Genomic DNA, 19,664 nt, shown 5'->3' with positions numbered 1-19,664 from the left:
GACATGTGGGATCTTCCCGGACCGCGGCACGAACCCGTGTCCCCTGCATCGGCAGGCGGACTCTCACCCACTGCGCCACCAGGGAAGCCCTCTAAGCTTTTTTGATAGTGTTTATAACACACAAGGAAACCACAGCCCTTTTCCTTATCCATAAACTCACTTCTGCTAGATGAGCCTTTTTTTTTTTTTTCAGATGAGCTTTTGTCATAAGATTACTGGAAGACTAATTCACCTGTCCAAATCTGGACTATTTCCATCCCTCCACCAGATCTGAAAGGAAGACCAGCAAAAAAAAAAAAAAATCCTTGGCTCAGATGCAAAATAAATAGACTATCCTAGCTATCAGTTATTGGAAGCCTGTCAGACTCCCTTCAGCAAAAAGAAATGCTCTTTTCCAGAAGGACCCTGTCAGCCTTATGGTGTTTCAGTGGCTCACAGTGAGGCCATTCTCTCAACCCTGAACAGCAAAGCGCTTGCCAATTCTCAGCTCCTTCTGGAGAACCTGGGGTAGGGTAAGAAGCAATGATGCCACCTAGGGCATCACCCACCAAAAGAAGGATGACAGAACAGTGGCACAGGATGGGGCAGCCTTCACACATTAGGAATGGGAGTTCTATTAGCTGCATCTCTCAAGTCGCGGTGCCAAGAAAACGAGAACACTGCCAGAAACAAATGGGTCTTGCGCTCGCCACTCTCCTGCAGAGGTACAGGATCTACTTTATTTACAAGTGAAAGGAGTCACTAATTGCCAACAACATCCTTTAAGTTTGGTCTCTTCTCAGAAGGCATTTAGGCCCATGTCTTTCCAATATGACCCTGACACCCCATTTATCTGACACCTTCTACCCTCAGGGTCACCACCCCAGACAGCAGCATAGGTTGCTGGAAAATGACTTAAAATAAATGCCCTAAACTGAGACACCATTTCTCTACCAGATGGGCACCCAAAAGTGAGTTGACAAGATGGAAGCAGGCATCACGTGGGCTGAGAGGGGCTCATGGCCCGACTCCAGCTCGCTTGCTAAGCAGAGTCTGGTCCAGCAGAGATCACAGGCAGCGATTTTGACTGTGTCTCAGTGGGAGGAGGACTGCAAGAGTCCTCACAGGGAGACAGATGGGGAAGCCCAACCTGGAGGGCTGAACTCCCCTAAAAGACACCCCGCAAAGAGCCCTACAAAGAAGCTGGTGCAGAGCTGCAGTCATCAGGGTCATGGGCTAAATGTCTGTGTCCCCCAGTGTGATGGTCTTAGGAAGTGGGCCTTTGGGAGGTGATTAGGTCATGAGGGCGGAGCCCTGGAGGGTGGGATCCCTGCCCCTTCTACCACGGGAGGACACAACCGGAGACAGCCAACTGTGAACGAGGAAGAGGGCCCTTACCAGACACTGAATCTGCCTACACCGTGACCTTGACTTCAGCCTCCAGAACAGTGAGAAATAAATGTCCGTTGTTGATAAGCCCCCCAGGCTGTGGTATTGTTACAGCAGCCCCAGTGGACTAAGGCAGTCCGGAAGGCTGCCCTGAGGGACTCGGAAGTTCCGGGCACATCCTGTATCACTACACACACAAGAGCTGAAGTTCTTCACAGTGCTCTAAGGCAGTAAAAAAAAAAAGATTAAATAAATAACGCTCTACTTTTCCATGAGGCATGTGACGAAAAGCCACCTAGGCTTCCACCAGAAATGAACTTTTTTAAACAGCTGATATGTGGAGGGACAAACTGCAGTTCATTATCATACCCTGTTATGGGCTGAACTGTGTCCCCAAAATTCGTATGTTGAAACCCTGACCCCTGGTACCTCAGAATGTGGATGTATTTGGACGCAGGGTCCTTAAAGAGGTGACCACGGTAAAATGAGGTCATTAGGTGGTGTCCAATATGACTGACTGGTGGCCTTCTAAGAAGAGGAGATTAGGACACAGACACACAAAGAGAAGAGGACACAGCGACAAGCAGCCGTTGGCAAGACAAGGAGAGAGGCCTCAGAAGAAACCAAATCTGCTGACACCTTGATCTTGGACTTCTGGCCCCCAGACCTTCGAGGAAATCAATTTCTGTTCTTGCAGCCACCCGTCTATGGTATTTTGTTATGGCAGCCCTAGCAAACTAACAAAGACCCCAAACTAAAGAGGCTTTATCTGAACTAATGCTATTTAACAAAGAAGCAGTTATCAGGGCTCAGGTAAACATCAGGATACAGGTGAGACTCATCAAGTTTTTAGGTAGACGAGGTCTTGGAGCTGATCTGTAAAGAGCCAGAACAGTTCACCTGGTCTCCGAGCTCCGGCCACCTTCTTCTCATCATGCCACAACAAGGAGGCTCTGCTTTAAAAAGCAGGTGCTTGTCATTAAGCGTTAAGACTTTAGAAGATGAAACACTTAACAACACCCAAGACCTATTTCCCTTGCTACTCATGTCACCTGCTATCTGGCCATTTTGTGAAATGGTGGGATACTGAATAAAAGCAGCAAAAACCGGCCCCCGCAAAACCGTGGTTCATTCAGAACCTTTATGATTTTTTTTTTTTTAAAAGAAGCTTTAGTGCTAAGGTTTTTTAAATGTACAGTTTAAATAAACTATCCTTCATTTCCATAATCAAAGTTCTATCGCAGGCTTGGTACAGTGGTTGGGTTCATAGGGCTCAAATGCACTTGATTAAAATTTATCTAAAAATGATCAGTGAAAGGTGACAGCTTGACGTCTCAGATAAACAATGAAGCAAAAATTACCCTATTCAGGTTGATACACATAAAACTATAAAAGATAAACTTTTCCATAATACAGAAAGATTCTAAAAATGATACTGAAAGTTTAGCAAGTTTTAGAAACAATACAATTAGAACTGTCTATAGTCTGACAAACCAAAACCTCTTGGGGCTCAGTTTTCGCTTGTCAAGTTGAGCCAGATGCACTTCTGCTGTTGAGTATACGGTTTATGTTTTATAACTTGCAATCGTCCACCTTAATTAGAACACAACTGCACCTAACTTTGCACAGCACGATATTGTTTCTGCTTGCATTTTTTACTAATTCGTCACTAATTCACTCACTGAATTTCTGTGTCCACACAAGAGTCCAAGGAGTCTAAGCATCACAAAAGCCTTAAGAAAATTTTTTATTCACATCAACTCCTATCAGGTACCCTTGAATGCAGAAGTCGCGAGTCTCCCATAAGTAAGTGATGGCTAAGTTGATCAAGGCTCGCTCTCTCCAGCACCTTCCCAAACCCTCCACGTCCAGGAACTCTGATCTGGGTGCTGAGGCTGCCCACTCCCACCCACAGGCTCCCGTGATCAGGCTCATTCCCCATGCATCAGCCAGAGGGATTCCTCTACTGAGAAAGGCAGCGATGGGTCACCTCGCTCAAAGCCTTCCTGGAAGCTCAGTGGCGTCCCTCCATCGCAGGACAAAGCCCGGTGACCTGCCCTGGCTACCTCTCCTCCCGCATCCCCTATCACCTCTCCTCTCCAGCCACGCCGCCCCCTGCTGGACCTTGGACTCAGGCCCGTGCCCCAGATGGCCTCCCCACCAGCTAGCTCGATGCATCCAGGCCTCTGCTCAAATCTCAAATGTCACGTTATCAGAGAGCCCTCTCTGCCTGAGCTAGCATCCCATCCTCCTTCCTTGCTACCAGCTCTCCTCGTTCACTTCTCTTCTTAGCATTCAGCACCCAACGGCACGTATTTCTTCGCTGTCTGTCTGCTACCAGCAAAGCCTTATGTTCCATGAGAGCAGGAACCGTGTATTCAGTGCTGGGTCCCAAGCACCTAAGTGTTCAGTATACAGTGGTTCTACCACTGTATCCGTTTGCTAGGGTTTCTGTAACAAAAGCACCACCTGCAGGGAGGCCTACAACAACAGAAATGGAGCCAGGGGTCTGAGATCAAGGTGTCGGCAGGGCCGGTTCCTTCCGGGGCTGTGAGGGACAATCTGCTCCAGGCTGCTCTTCTAGCCTCTGGCAGTTTGCTGGTAATCTTGGCATTCCTTGGCTTTTAATTGCATCACCCGGATCTCTGCCCTCATTCTCTCATGGCGTCTTCCCTCTCTGCATGTCTGTGTCTGTGTCCAAATTTCCCCCTTTTATAAGGATACAGTCATACTGGATAATGACCTCGTCTCAACTTGACTGGTTCTGTAAAGATCAGATGTCCAAATAAGGCCACACTCTGAGATACTGGGGGTTAGGACAGGTCTATTTTGGAGGACACAATTCAACCCCTAACAACCACTGAGCAGCCATATGACACGGGGCAAGTTAATTAACTTCGCCAGTAAAATGGGGCTAATAATCGGCTCTGCCTCCTTTGGCTAATGAAGAAAGCAAAGAGGTGCATCCCTGACCCCTTATGTGAGCCACAGATACTGACATGAAAATCGCTGGGGGCCCTGCCCCAGAGCACGTGTTGGAGGCCGGCAGACAGGGTCTGGGTCCTCCCCCTGCTATCTGCCGGCTATGATCTTGCACAAGCTGCTTAGTCTGGGTCCAACCTCAAGACACGCTGTAAGTCTATACAAGGATGCACACCAGGTCCTCGGCACACAGCGCGCTCTCTACGGATGTCAGCTGTCATCGGCAAGGCGGGGGGAGGGACAGACGACGGTGTCGCCCTCATCCCATCGACATCTTGCAAATTCATCAAGGGGGCTGCTCACCCTCTTGACCTAATCACTGCAGCAGAGGACAGGAAAAGCTGGAGCAAAGAGGACACAGGAGCGGGGTTACATGGTATTGGCTGACAACAGAAGGTTGTCTTTTTCAACTCTTATCCAATACAACTCGTATCCCACAGCCCATGGACGTCACACCGGAACATCTTCCAGACGCTCAAACTAACACCTTCCAACGGGCGGCCCTGGTCTCCCTGCCCAGCCCACGGGGCCCCTGCTCCCCAGTCTCCCTATCACATCCTTTCAGCTTCTCAAGCCAAAAACCTGGCAGAAACCTGCAAGTCGTACTGGACTCCTCTTTTCCCCTTATATCCCACATCCGCTCGGCGAACAAAGCCTGTTAGCAACACCTTCAAAGTACATTCAGAATCCACATACGTCCCTGCCGGCCCACCTACGTTACAGCAACAGCTGCTAAATGGTCTCCCTGCTTCTGCCCGGCCCCACCCAGTAGAGCAGCTGGAAACGGTTCTAGCACCTAAAAGGGAAGCCAGGCTGTGGCACTCTGCCCGGCAGCCGCCCCCAGCTCAGGGCCCACTGTCAGACTCCAGCTTTAAAGGACCGACAAGATCAGACGTCCTCCCCACCCCTTTCCTCTGCAACCTCGTTTCCTACACTCTCCCCATCCCTCTCCTGCTCTGTGACAACCTCCCTGCCCTCAGACACACCACAGCCTCTGTGCTTGGTCAAACGGCAACGTCTCAGCAACCCTCCCCCTCCCCTGCCTTCTTCACGGTTCCCACAGCACTTATCACACCACCTAACAACACGTCTGTTTTATCATCCAGCTTCCCCCATCCCCACCAGAATGAGGGCACGGTCTTGTCAATTTTGCTCTCTGCTGCACCCCGGCACCTACTGGCACATTTTAGGCACTCAGATGGCCACTGAAAGAATGAATGGCTAATGCTTTCAAAGCTCCTTAAAGAAAGATTCAACTGTACTCAATAACCTGGGTTGGGTTAAAATGATTAAACATTTCTGAAAGTTTTTCAGGTACGCTGAAACAAAGCCTGTTTCACAGAATACCTCAATGCTCAAGAACTGCACTTTCCAAGTTTATAATTTTACCTACCTCAAAATATACGTGTTCCTAAATAAATGGAAAGACATTCTGTGTTCATGGATTAGAAGACAATATTGTTAATAAGGCAATACTCCCCAAAGTGATCTACAGAGTCAACGCAATCCCTATCAAAATCCCACTTGGCTTTTTTGCAGAAATTGACAAGCTGATCCTAAAATTCATATGGAATTTCAAGGAATCTTGAACAATTCTGAAAAAGAACAACAAAGTTGAAGGACTCTTACTTCCCCACTTCAAAACTTACTACAAAGCTACAGTAATAAAACGTGTGGTATTGGCATAAGGATAAACATATAAATCAATGGGAAAAAAAAAGAAATTCCAGAATTAAATCCATCTCTCTATAGTTAACTGGGATTCCAAGACCCTTCAAAAGAACAGTCTCTTCAACAGATGGCTTTGCACAAGCAAAACAACTGGATTTCCACACACAAAAGACTGAAGTTGGAGCCCCACCTCACGCCATGTACAAAAATTAACTCAGTCAGAATGGCTAGCATCAAAAAGTCTGCAAACAATAAATGCTGGAGAGGGTGTGGAGCAAAGGGAACCCTCTTGCGCTCTTGGTGGGAATGTAAATTGATACAGCCACTATGGAGAACAGTATGGAGGTTCCTTAAAAAACTAAAAATAGAAATACCATATGACCCAGCAATCCAACTCCTGGGCATATATCCAGAGAAAACCATAATTCGAAAAGACACATGGAAAAAAAGGGGGTGGGGGACTTCCCTGGAGGTCTAGTGGTTAAGACTGTTCTCTCCAATGCAGGGGGCACGGGTTTGATCGCTGGTCGGGGAACTAAGATCCTGCGTGCCACACAGCGCGGCCAGAAAAAAAAAAAAAAGAAAAGATGCATGCACCGAAATGTTCATTGAAGCACTATCTACAACAGCCAAGACAATGGAAGCAACCTAAATGTCCACTGACAAAGGAATGGATAAAGAAAATGTGGTACATATATACAATGGAATATCAGCTGTAAAAAAGAATGAAATAATACCATTTGCAGCAACATGGATGGACCTAGAGATTATCATACTAAGTGAAGTAGGTCAGACAGAGAAAGACAAATATATGATATCACTTACATGTGGAATCTTAAAAAAAAATGATACAAATGAATTTAATTATACAACAGAAACAGACTCAGACTTCAAAAACAAACTGATGGTTACCAAAGGGGAAAGATGGGGAGAGGGATAAATCAGAAGTTTGGGATTAACATATACACACTACTATATATAAAACAGATAATCAACAAGGACCTACTGTATAGCACAGGGAACTCTACTCAGTAATCTGAAATAACCTACGTGGGAAAAGAATCTAAAAAGGAATGGATATATGTATATGTATAACTGAACCACTTTGCTATACACCTGAAACTAATGCAACATTGTAAATCAACTATACTCTAATAAAAAATAAAAAATTAAATTTAAAGAAAAAAAAATGTTTCCGGAATATCAGAATGCATGCACATGTCCCAAACCCACCCCCTTCCAACCCAGAGATATCTAATATCTCTGGTTATATACAATAACATGGTTGTTGTGTTTATCATGTATTTTTTAGAAGTTTTGGCACATATGTTGTTTGTATTTCCCAACAGTAGATTGTTTAACTTTACATGTTTGAATTGCATGTGTGCTATGAGTTAATTTTACCCTTACTACATACTTGATATTCATCTATGAAAAACAAAAAACAAAAACAAAACAGGAAAACACAAATTAAAACGAATCAAAGACCTAAATGTAAGAATTAAAACTATAAAACTCTTAGAAGAAAACACAGGGGTAAATCTCCATGATCTTGGATTTGGCAATGGTTTCTTAGATATTCACCAAAAGTACAAGCAACAGAAGAAAAAACAGAAAAATTGGACTTCATCAAAAATTTAAAAATTTTGTGCATCAAAAGACACTATCAAAAAAGTGAAAAGACTGCCTAAAGAATGGGAAAAAAAATATCTGCAAATCATATATCCAGTAAAGGACCAGTACCCAGAATGTATTGATATAAGAACTCTTACAAATCACAACAAAAAGACAAACAGCATAGTTAAAAAACGGACATAATACTTGAATAGGAATTTCTCCAAGGAAGATATACAAATGGCCAATAAGCAAATGAAATGATACTCAAAATTTTAGTCATTAGGGAAATGCAAGTCAAAACTACAAAATACTACTTCATACCCACTAGGATAGCTATCATCAAAAAAAAACCCTGAAAATAAGTGTTACTGAGATTGAGAAGAAATTGGAGCCTTCATACATTGCTGGCGGGCATGTAAAATGGGGCAGTCACTGAGGAAAACAGTTTGGTGGTTCCTCAATAAGTTTAATATAGAATGACCACATGACTGAGTAATTCGACTCCTAGGTCTAGACCCAAAAGAAATGAAAAGTGTTCAAACAAAAACGTGTATGAATATCCATACAGTACTATTCACAAGAGCCAACAGGTAGAAACCCAAATGACGAATGGATAAACAAAATGTGGTCTATTCATACAACGGAACATTATTCAGCCATAAAAAGCAATGAAGTACTGATACACACTACAACATGAACCTTGGAAACATGCTAAGTGAAAGAAGCCCAACACAAAATACCACATTATTGTACCAGGCCTTTTGGATGAAATATTCATGGACACAGGAAGTAGATTAGTGGCTGCCAGGGACAGGGGAAGGGGAGTAACGGAGAGGGTTTCCTTTGGGGTGGTGAAAATGTCCTGGAACTAGATAGTGGTGAAGGCCGCACAACATCATGAATGTACTAAAAGCCATTTAACCGTACACTTTAAAATGGCTGAAAGGTAAATTTTATGTTACATGAATTTTAGCTCAACAAAAAAATAATGAACACACCCTCCTCTCCCCCAAAGTATGCTGTTTTTAGATTCCAGGAGAGTCAAGTACTAAAACAGAGAAACATCTAGAAGGACCCGAATCTGTCCAAGTCCCATTCCAGGGCTTCTTGCTTTCCCCTGAAAAGGCAACCCACCTTCGTTTAAGACAGTGAATGTTATCTTCAGCTAGAAAAAGTCCTGAGTCAGAGCTCTACAGCCAAAGCACTCTCAAGCTCTTATTTGCTGTTTTATTACACATCTCCAGCCCAAGCCAGCACCAGCCGTGATGTTCACCTGTTGTAAATACACTTTGCAGAGACCGTGCAGTTTCCCGGCCACTGCCTGTAATAACTGCCTATCTCCTCTTTGCCATCTGTGGGTGCTGATAGCTGCTTTCAGGCGGTTGGTGCTGGACGGCTGCCCAGGCGCTGCCCCCGTGGTCAGGCTGCTGGCATTCTCACTCCCCCTACCCCGGTCCCTTGAAGAGGTAAACGGACAAATTCTCTCTTTAGCGAGGTTTGTTAGAGTCCCCTGGTGTGTGTTACCCGGGGAATGGGGACCTCCCAGACGAGGCTGGGCATCTCCCAGCTCCCATATGGCACTCGGGGTCCAAAGTCAGGTATCACAGCCAGGAGCCCTGGCCAGACAGTAACGGAGCCAGGCGCAGCCTCTTCGAGCCCAGGTATCTTCTTCCTACACGTCACGGTGGTCACCTGAGTGTTTGGGCATCACTGTGTCACCCCCCTTCTGGGCAGGATGGAAAAATACAAAGGTCCCCATCCACAGGACACGAGGTCAAGCCCACATGCAACCAGTCCTGGTTTTCTCAGACGCTGCAACCCCTTTTCCCTCGTCCAAACACATGCACAATTTCTGGGCAGGTTTCCTTAATTATTTCATCCTTTATTCTTCTAGGAGTTACCAGTCTGCAGTAAAATGGTGAAAAAAGTAGACTGGAGAAGAAAAAGCCATAAAAATCCTAAGCAGTACACGAAGGACAATTCATCTATGAATAACTGGATAATTTATAAATTTATCTTGTTCAGACCTAAATATTGTTGAGAAAAAAGACTGTTCAGCTGTTGTATCGACTATATCCACACTACATGTCTACGCTCAGAAAAAAAGGGCTGAAAGGGGAGGTACGTACACCAATAGGTTAATAGTGGGTAACTCTGGGTGACAGAATTATGGGTGGTTCTTCTTATCTAATGGCTGTAATCAGCATGTAGTGTGATACTAAAAAGACAAGTCCTTGAAATAATAAAAGGACAGCTGTGTCCCCGCCTCCCTGCAATCCAAACACTCCCTGCCCCACATACCTTGTTGAGCTTGCCCAGTGAGGATATGAGATCCGCCCATTCGCTGGAGGACTCAAAATTTCTTAAAGCCTTTTCAATCACAGAAGAGTAATTTCTGTATCTGTAATCATTCAATAGCTCCTGCTCTTCTGGATCCATCTTACATTCTCGCAGCAGAGAAGGTATCTAAGAGGGAATCAGTGAATAAACAAATGAGGCAGCCCTTCGAGGATGAAAAGCGTTCCCAGCCCAGGGTCCCAGAGGACACACGGCCACAAACGTTCCTATGCACAAACATGCTGGGCGATCCAACTCAAATATTTAGCAAGGCTGCTGAGCCAGCCACGATGGTAGATAAAAGATAAACGGTTCCGGCACTCCTGGGCTCTGAGGGAGACAAAGGGACAGAGCAGAAAGAAGGAAAACGCTAGGGTTCCACTCGATGGACAAAATGAATTCTGGGAGCAAAGTCACAAAGTGGCCAACTGCATGTTATTGCTGACTGGTAATTCTCAACGCAGGTGGTCCTCCCCAGCGCAGGGCATTTACAAAACCTAAGGAAAAGCAGATCTATGCTCTTAATTGAACAGTTGGTTTAGCAATCCAATCCTCTACAAACAACTAGACTCGGAGAGAGGAGTGGAAATATTCTACAAGAAAACCAGGAGGAAAACAAGGACCTGAGGGTGAAGCGTCTGACAGCAGTGGTGTCAGAAACCCACCGCGTGCCTTTTCATTTACTAAGTGCCAATTATCTGCCAGGCCCCCGACAGCTCTATGCCCCTGGGTGAGGAGTCTGCACCGAGGTGTGTCACACCAGGGCCCAGGCAGTCATCATTTTATTCTGGCCCTTGTATATTCTTTGATGGATTCTTTTTTTTTTTTTTTTTCCTGTGGCTAGATGCATTCATTATATATGAACCACCGCAGCTACTGCAAAGCCCGAGACATCGACTACCTGAGCCCGATGCCAACAGCAACCATTTCCTTTTCTTCTCATCCCCAGTGTGACAAAAGGAAACAACATGAGATGCTGCAGATTTGCCTTTTTGAAAACATCCACCATTTATACATTATAACATATAGAAACACATGCTTAAGTTTTGTTTTTACTCCTTCATTAAAAAAAAAAATCTGAAGGTCAAGCCATCAGTCTATTCAAACAAGTTACAGCTCTGAAAAGCACTCCACAAGGCGTGGAAATGTCAAATCGTTCCCTTGACTTGGCGGCAAGCTCCATACTCCAATGTTTTCTCAAAAGTGATGCCTTAGGGTTTCCACTTGCCTCCCTTCTTTAGCCTTCATCTGATTAAGATCTATTTAAAGTGTGGCAGGCACCCACACCAAATTCCTTGCCCCCTTTTCCACACTAAGAGAACCCTCATTTTGCTCAGGGCGGCACTACAGTTCCCAGCCTCCCTTACAGCTAGGTGGCCGTATGACAGTGCTGGACAAATAGAAGCTGCTGGTGGGGGACTCTTCTGGCCTGTTGTCCTCCCCCTTTCCCCTTCTTTCTGCCTGAAACAAAGGTTTGATGTTGGAGCTGAAGCCACATCTTGCAACCACGAGGAAAGAGCCATCTTTAAGGCATGACTTCCCTGCCTAAGTGGAAGGACAGAGCAGTTGAGGCCCCAGATGGCTTTAAGAAGGCGCCATACCAACCCTGGACACTCTGCCCCTGGACTTACTGTTTTCTGCACATAAGAGCTCATTTGTTTAAGCCGCCGTTCAATCAAGTTTTCTGTTACTCACAACCAAACACAATCCTGTTTGATTTATGAACCTAAGTAATATCTCACCAGTACGTGGTCTGAAAGGAGAGAGGAATACGGAGCAATGGTGACATGATTAAATCCTCTGAGTTGGAGTTAGTTGGCTAACCAAGCTGCATGTAGTCAGTCAAATAAAAAGCCAGATATCACAGACGGAAGAAACTGAACTGCAGGGACAACATGATGTTTAAGCCTCAATCTTGCATTTACTGGCCACAGTGAGGTTGTAAGACTCCCATGATATCTTCTACTTCACTTTCCGATTGCTCTGGGCCCATTGCGGTCTTCTTAAGGCCAACACAACTTTCAAGTTGCCACCATCAGTGGACCCTGTTTCCTCATTCACCTCTCAGGAGGACTGTGGAACAGGCCACTTCCTCCTTCTCCAAACAGCCTCCTGTCTGCCCACGCTCCTCTGGCCCACCGACATCTCTGCTGTACCTTCTCTGCAGGCCCATCCTCCTCTACACGACTGCCAAATGCTGGCATTCCCAGGCACCAAGCTTGGGCCTTCTCTCTCTCCCCTCAATGATCTCTCCATTCCTTTAACTAACAGATACCATCTTCATGCTCATGACCCACAGATTTATAACCTCCCGAACCTCCCCCCCTCAAAGGGCCAAATTCATGCAAATGTTTCCTTGACTTCTCCACCCGGATACGGCACGCGTGTCTCAAACCAGGTGCATCCCGAACTAGACACTCGAGTGTCCATCAACAAAACATGGTCTAGCCACACGATGGCACGTTATTCAGCAATGGGAAGGAACAGAGTCCTGAAACATGTGACGGGGTGGATGAACCTGGAAAATACAAGCTTAGTGGAAGAAGCCAGTCATAAAAGGCCACATATTTTATGATTCCATCTATATGAAATGCCCAGAATAGGCCAATCTGTAGAGATGCAAGTAGATCAGATAGTGGTTGCCTAGGGTGGGGAGTATGAACAGGGGAGTATCTGCAAATGGGCACAAGGGATCTTTTGGGGGGTAATGGAAATATGCTAAAATTGGATTATGGTGATGTCTGCACACCTCTGTAAATTTACTAAAAATCATTGAACAGTATATTTCAATGAATGAATTTTATGGTCTGTAAATTATACCTCAATAACACTGCTTTTGAAAAACCCTCTTTTTTTTTCTTTTCCAATATAGTTTATTACAGGATATGGAATATAGTTCCCTGTGTTATACAGTAGGACCTGATTGTTTATCCATTCTATATATAACAGTTTGCATCTGCTAATCCCAAACTCCCACCCCATCCCTCCCCTACCTCCCCTCCCCCTTGGCAACCACAAGCCTGTTCTCTATGTCTGTGAGTCTGTTTCTGTTTCGTAGATAAGTTCATTTGTGTCATATTTTAGGTTCCACATAGAAGTGATATCATATAGTATTTGTCTCTCTCTGACTTACTTCACTTAGTATGATAATCTCTAGGTCCACCCACGTTGCTAAAAATGGCATTATTTCATTCTTTTTTATGGCTGCATAATATTCCATTGTGTGTATATACACCATATCTTCTTTATACATTCATCAGTCAATGGACATTTAAGTTGCTTCCGTGTTAAAAAAACCCTCTACTCTTGATTCTATCTGCTCAACCTGCTCCTTCTCCAGTCTTCTTTTCCTCAGAAAGTGGCCCCGCCATCTATGGGAACTTCAACATCATCCTGGACTCTTCCTTCTCTTCACCTGTCACACTCAACCCAAGTCCTGTTGGCTCTTCTTCCAAAATACCCGTGGACTCTCCACTGTGCAAGCCACCTTTCTCCTGCAAGCCTGCAGAAGCTTCCTAAGGGTTCTCCTTCACTCTTGCCCCTCTCCAGTGTACTTTCACACAGCACTCCAAGTCCTCTTAAAACATAAAGCACTTCCCCACCATGTTTAAACTCTTCCCATTAAGCCTACAGTAAGTCCACACTCCCCCCAACCCCACTCTGTGGCCTACAAGGCTCCACCTGCGTCTCTCCTCAAGGCACTCTGCTTGTCCTAAGACAACGCATTCTACCACAGAGCCTTTGCACATGCTGGGCCTCTCTGCAAGAATATACTGTGCTATGCATAGGCACACAGTAAGACTGCCTGCTCATTCTTGGAAAGGCCTGCCCCTTTTTCTGAAATAATAGCCTTCATACTTTTTGAAAATATCAAGGATGGTAATGAGAGGTGTAGTTTGTTTTGCCAAGTAAAGAGACAAGACTTTAGTACGTCCCAACAGTCCGTAAGTTTTTGTTTGTTTGTTTTTTTTAAATTCCAGGAAATGTACAGGTCTGAAATCCCGTGTCTCTGAACCACTGCAATACTCCGTGCAGTCTGTTCACTGTATTAGGTGTCTACGCACTGGAGAAAGAAACATGAACAAGGCAGGGTTCTACTCTCACAGTTCAGAGCCTAATAAAAGAGGAAATACCTAAACACGTAATTTCAATTTAATGCGGCACACACAGTGATGGAGGGTGGGCTGATGTAACAGAGTGATGCTGGCAAGAAGGGCAGAGGAAGCCCAGCTACCAGCAGAGACGTCCTCAAAGTCCACAGGTGTGGGCGCTTGTTAGCAGGAAGAGAGCCTTGTCAGCGATAACGTGTTTAGGAGGGGAGATGGCAAAGGGGTACCACTGCTCACGGTGAGGAAGGCGTCAGCCAGGTAAGAGCAGGTAACTGGAGCAGTTCAATGTTATGGTTGGTTATAAGAAGAAAGTACTATTCAATGTAAGTAACAGCACTGGTGAGAAGTTTGGAAATATGCAAGCTCTTTTGTTTCAAAACATGGGGCACTTGATACTACGCTAGTAAGCGAGTCTTCTGGGGGGAGCTTGGCAAATCCATCATTTCTGCATGTATTTCTCTCATGCAACACACAAGAGTCCTAAGAGAAGGGTATTATGAGCCTCCAGATGAGGATACTGGGAATCAGGCCCTCCAGAAAATTGCTGGGGTCACATAGCAAGCAACTGGCAGAATTAGGATTCCAGCTCAGGCCAGCCAGGTGCCACAGAGCCTCGACTACATTAAGCTACAGGTAAAATTAATAGTGCAGCCCTTATAGAGCTCTTTTGACAATGTTTCTGCAATCTACTCTGTGAGAGACTCAGTAGCTCAGTAAGACTGATAGAGTTCTACAGCCTCCTAACAATTACACCCAAAGGAGTAGTCATATAAACAAGCATATCAGACCAGATGAATCCGCCAGAAAATGGAAAATATCAGCTGGGAATCTCTCACCTTAACCATTCTTAATTTCTTAAGATAACAAGTTTGAGTGAAAAATCAACTGTCTAGATCCAAAAGAAGTTAGTATTAAAGATGTTTACACGAAGGACCGTTTCTGAGTTAGATGAAAACATAGGTGAGTGGAAAGTGTCAGAGTCACCCTCCCATGAGCCAGAACACTTATCAGTAGATAATGATCCTTAGTCACAGCACAGAAACACTCATCTGCAAGTGGTTTAATCAACTTTAGGGCACATGATTTTGAATCGGGTCTTTCAGAGTGGTAATTAAATTGAGGTGGCAAAAATGTAAGACACATAATGGGAGCAAGCTTTGTGGGGAGAGGAGCGCCTCCACTGCCTTACCAAAATATGCTGCAAAGATTCTCCCAAGTGTAGGGCAGCTGTCCCAGGTTAGGGAAACACCTGAGGGTAACAGCCTCCATAAGCAGCGGCACTGAGTTGGTAAAAGACCATCCAGGAAGGCAGCAGCTGGCAACCCTGCAAGACGGAGGGGCCAGGCGGCTGAGCGCGCACTGCGGCTGGAATCCCTTCTCCTGCGGACAGTCGGGCAGACTTGGGGGATCTTCCCTTAACAGGCAAGCCTTCATCTTAGAAAGGTCTCGATCCCTAGCCCTGCTCCCGGACCAGGACTGCGAGCAAACAAAGCCACGGCTTCGGCATCCGCCGGCCGCGGTGAGGGGCGGCCGGGCCGTGACCCACCTGACCTCCGCCTGCCGGACGAGAGGCCGCGCCGGGCCCGGCCGCTCTTCCTTCGCTGCGGGGAGCAGGGGGAACTGGGAGGGGACCCCGCTCAGCCTCCCGGGCTGCCCCTTGGGGGGCCGGGGCCGGAGCCCACGCCCACTAGCGGCCTCGCTAGGCCCGCCCCCGCACTGCAGCTGTGAGCGCCTGCGGGCCCCGGCCGCGCTCGTGGGAGCCACCTGCACACCGGGCCCGCCTCCAAGGCGCCGCCCGAACCCTGTGCACCCGGGGAGGACGCACCCGCCGCTCGCGGACCCGCAAGAGGAGACGCCCCGGCTCCCTCGGATTCTCCTGGCGGCCGAAGGCGCCGGCCCGACTTACCGGCGGCGGCGGCCTTTCTCGGCGGGCGCGCCCACGGGAGGCGCGGAGGAGCCGAGCTGGACGCGAAGGGTTAAACTATCGGCAGCTGCGGCGCGGCCGGGAGCCGAGACGCCGGAGGAAGCACAGCTCCCGAGCCGCAGCGGCCGCGGCTCCAGGACACTGGGCGGGCCGGGGGGGCGGCTCTTAGACGCTTGGGGGCGGGGACAAGGGCGGACCCTCAGTGCGTGGGGCGGAGCCTAGAAGGGCTGGGCCGGGAGGCGGGCCCTTGGCGTATAGGGGCGCGGCCAAAGGAGGGGCTTCTCTGCGGACGGGGCGAGGCAGGGCGGAGAGGCGGGTCCTCGGCGCGTGGGGGGCGGGGCTAAGGGAGAGCCCTCGGTGAGTGGGGCAGGGGCCGGGGAGCGTCCTCGACGCTCGGGGCAGGGCCCGGAAGACGGGCCCTTGGCTTGGGGTTCGGGACCAGGAGGCGGTACCTCGGCTGGCGGGGTGGGTCCAGGGGGCGGGTCATCAGCGCTCGGGGGCGGGGCCTGAACGCGGACTCCAGAGCGCAGGGCTCCCACCCCAACTCTCCCACAGCTTCCCGGCTGTGGGCGTCGCTCTCAGCCAGAACAACTAGCTCCCGCCCTCGCCGCGGGTCTGCTTCTGGGGAGGCGTCGCACAGGTTGGGGGGAGGTTTGGCTCCGCCTCTTATCTGGGCCTTCCCCCGACACACCCAAATGGAAGAGGACGTCGGTCAGTGAATCAGCCGGCCCAAGGAGAGGTTTGGAGTTACAGACAAGGAGAACCGACGGACCCGAGAAAGGTGGGCTCCATGGCACTTGGCCATCGGGACTACACCCAAACTCTCGGGGAGGAAGCGAAATGAACCCTTCTGTACACGCTCGGGCCGCTGGAGGTTTGGGGACCCTGGTAAGGTGCGCCGGCCCCACAGGCCGCACTTTTCCGACCCTTGGCATCGGAGAAGGTGAGGTGGATAATTCCTGCAATGAGCTTCTTAATGTGGGCTCTGTCTCAGAAAGGAGACCTCACATCAAGTCTAAAGAGCATTCATGTTTCCAGATAAACTCTAACCCCTTCCTGTCATCCTCAGGAGCCTTCGGACCTGGACAGTCCAGACGCACCCAACCTGGCCTGACAGCTGCAGAGCAAGAAGCACCTGTTGATGGGACTCAGGCAGATTTCACCTGAGCATCCAGATTGCACCAGCTCAGGCTCCCAGCCGACCAAAGCAGTGCCACCTGTTGATTGAGGTTGTGATTTCTGTGGAAGCCTCTAACAATTTAACCCCTCACTGTCCCCTGGGAATTTTCAGACCTAGTTTGGAGCTCATAAATGCTAGGCCATCCATGAAAGAGTTTAGTGGGGTGGGAGTGGGGAGTCCATGAACACGTTGGAATTGTGTAGAATATTTTGTGTTTACGTATGTTTCTGGAGAAAGAGTATAGAGTTTGTATCAGATTCCCAAGGGGATCTATCACCTCCCCCCAAACATCAAGAATGTTTTAATAGTTTGGGATGCTGGACCTCTCACCAGCCAGGCTTCTGATTCTGATTCCATCTCCACCGCATTGGCATATACCAAGTGTCCCAGATGTAAATCCTCTAATGGTCAATTCTAGGAATGGTCTTAAAGTAAAAACAGAAGAAAAGTAAAGGATTGAGCATTTGCAAGACAAAGAATTAATTTCATGAAAATTTATTTCCTAATGAAGATGTGATAAATTCCATTTTTACAAGAACAAAGTTGACAAACAGGTGAGTTTCTTTTCTTTTTTTTTAGGTTTCTCAAATCCTAGCCACACTGCACGTGGCATTGACCTAACAGAGATAAAAGAACTGCTTATACCCACCATTAAGGAGAGAGAATCAGTTTGTCTGTGCCAAAACCACCATGTACCACTTTGTCCTAGTGCATTTATATAAAATAATACACTTGCCTTATAGTTAGGTCACCTAGCTCTGAAGAATGCCAGGTGTGTGGGAGGTTAATATAAATTAACTTTGACAAATAAGCGTAGTGTAAACACTTAAAAGAACTCCATTTATAATCAGGATTATATGTAAATGTACAGCACTAAGATTTAACAGTTTATTCTTACAAGGATCTGTTTACTTGGGTCAAGCTGTCTTGTCACCCTTGATGTACTGAGCTGTGTTCGTCTGTTTAAGACATGTAAATAGCATAGGCTCCTTGCATAATAATACTCAAACTAATTAGGACACTTCAAATTTAATTTAAATCAGAATTTTACCCATTTTGAGAGTGAAGAAGGCACTGTAAAGCAGAGGAAATGGGTCAGGCTGGCCCACCTATTAGGAAGATAGGCCCAGGGAAACTCATTCTGAGTTTCCCTGTGCAGATACTGGTGACCCTCCGAGCCCGTCTCTTCTCCACCCATCTGTGTAGAAATCTGGCATATAGTTCTGTAGTTGATGCTGTTCCCACTTTGTGGTTGATTTGCAGTAACGAGTAAACCTGTGTCAGGATCGTCATTATCACCTGCTTTGATCTCCACCGCATCACTCTTTGGGCGCTTGGGCTGTCACAATCCTGTTACAGCTCAGTAGGTGAGGGCCAAGTCTACAGGCCAGGTCTAAAGCTGATGCTGTGTTTGGGTTTCCCACACGGGTGTCAACCTAGAATAGTGTATCACCGAGAAGCTGATGTGGATGGGATCCCTGGCACCATTTGGTGCCTAAAAACACGTATGAGATAATCCATTTAAAATATGCCACTTTAGGGAATTCCCTGGCGGTCCAGTAGTTAGGACTCCTCACTTCCACTGCAGAGGGTGCAGGTCCGATCCCTGGTTGGGGAACTAAGATCCCACATGCCGCGTGGCACGGCCAAAAAAAAAAATAAATAAATAATAAAATATGCCACTTTAAAACCGTATTTCATGTGTCTCCTTTATGGAAAAGTTCACACAGAGGCTGGTTTGGGGATCTAATAACCATATGGCTTACAAATCCCTTGGATTCAGTGTATCATCTCCCTTAATTTTTACACCAAGGGAGTTGCCTGTGGTCTTTAGACTCGTAATAGTGAAGCTGGATGTACCAAGTGCTAGGCACCAAGGAATTTTTCTGTCAGACAGTCCTGGATACAATTCTGACTCTTGGCTCTTACCTGTGTGATCTGGAGTAAGTTAATCAGCCTCTCCAAGGCTTTATTTCCTCACTTGAAAAAATGACATTAATACCTACCTCAAAGGGCTGTTGTGAGAATTATGTAAAACAATGTCAGGAAAGTATTAGGCGTGACATATGGACTAGCACGCCATGGGTCCTCACTTCATGATATTTTTGCCTTTACAGCATACGATGAAACGTTTTCATGCACTTCTGTTAGTTAGATTCCTTTTGGTTGCAAGCAACAGTAAGTCACTTCAAACCAGCTTAAGGAAAAGGGAAACTTCTTTAAAGGATACAAGGGTTTCTTAGAGCATCTCTTAGAACCTAGGATCTCAGGGATGGTCTGACGCTGGGGAATGGATGCCACTGTGAGAAGGGGGGCCATCTCTCTTTGGGCCACTCTGTAGCTGCTTTTCTTCTTTTTTTTGCTGTACGCGGGCCTCTCACTGCTGTGGCCTCTCCCGTTGCGGAGCACAGGCTCCGGACGTGCAGGCTCATTGGCCATGGCTCACGGGCCCAGCCGCTCCGCGGCATGTGGGATC

General features: G+C 47.0%; 1 protein-coding gene and 1 long non-coding RNA gene across 2 annotated transcripts in view; one reads left to right on the top strand and one right to left on the bottom strand.

Moving 5' to 3' along the window:
• The window catches only part of LOC112063969 (protein dopey-2-like), a 40,169-nt gene extending 24,035 nt beyond the window's left edge, over positions 1-16,134 (bottom strand). Inside the window, exons 1-2 of the mRNA XM_028492641.2 lie at positions 15,991-16,134; positions 9,940-10,104 (exon numbers count right to left, since the gene is read on the bottom strand). Coding sequence (XP_028348442.1) covers positions 9,940-10,077 — 138 coding nt within the window. The 5' untranslated portion in view covers positions 10,078-10,104; positions 15,991-16,134. The remainder of the gene's footprint in view (positions 1-9,939; positions 10,105-15,990) is intronic.
• Positions 16,135-16,525: 391 nt separating this feature from the next.
• LOC114486807 (uncharacterized) lies at positions 16,526-18,875 on the top strand. Its single transcript, XR_003681095.2, has 4 exons — positions 16,526-16,789; positions 17,078-17,237; positions 17,607-17,742; positions 18,452-18,875. It is a non-coding gene; the product is annotated as an uncharacterized lncRNA (long non-coding RNA).
• The last annotated feature ends 789 nt before the right edge of the window (positions 18,876-19,664 follow it).

The sequence above is a fragment of the Physeter macrocephalus genome, chromosome 8 (assembly GCF_002837175.3).
Source record: "Physeter macrocephalus isolate SW-GA chromosome 8, ASM283717v5, whole genome shotgun sequence".
NCBI classification, from domain to species: Eukaryota; Metazoa; Chordata; class Mammalia; order Artiodactyla; family Physeteridae; genus Physeter; species Physeter macrocephalus.
The sequence above is the reverse complement of the archived record's forward strand: the minus strand, read 5'-3'. Positions and strand labels throughout refer to the sequence as shown.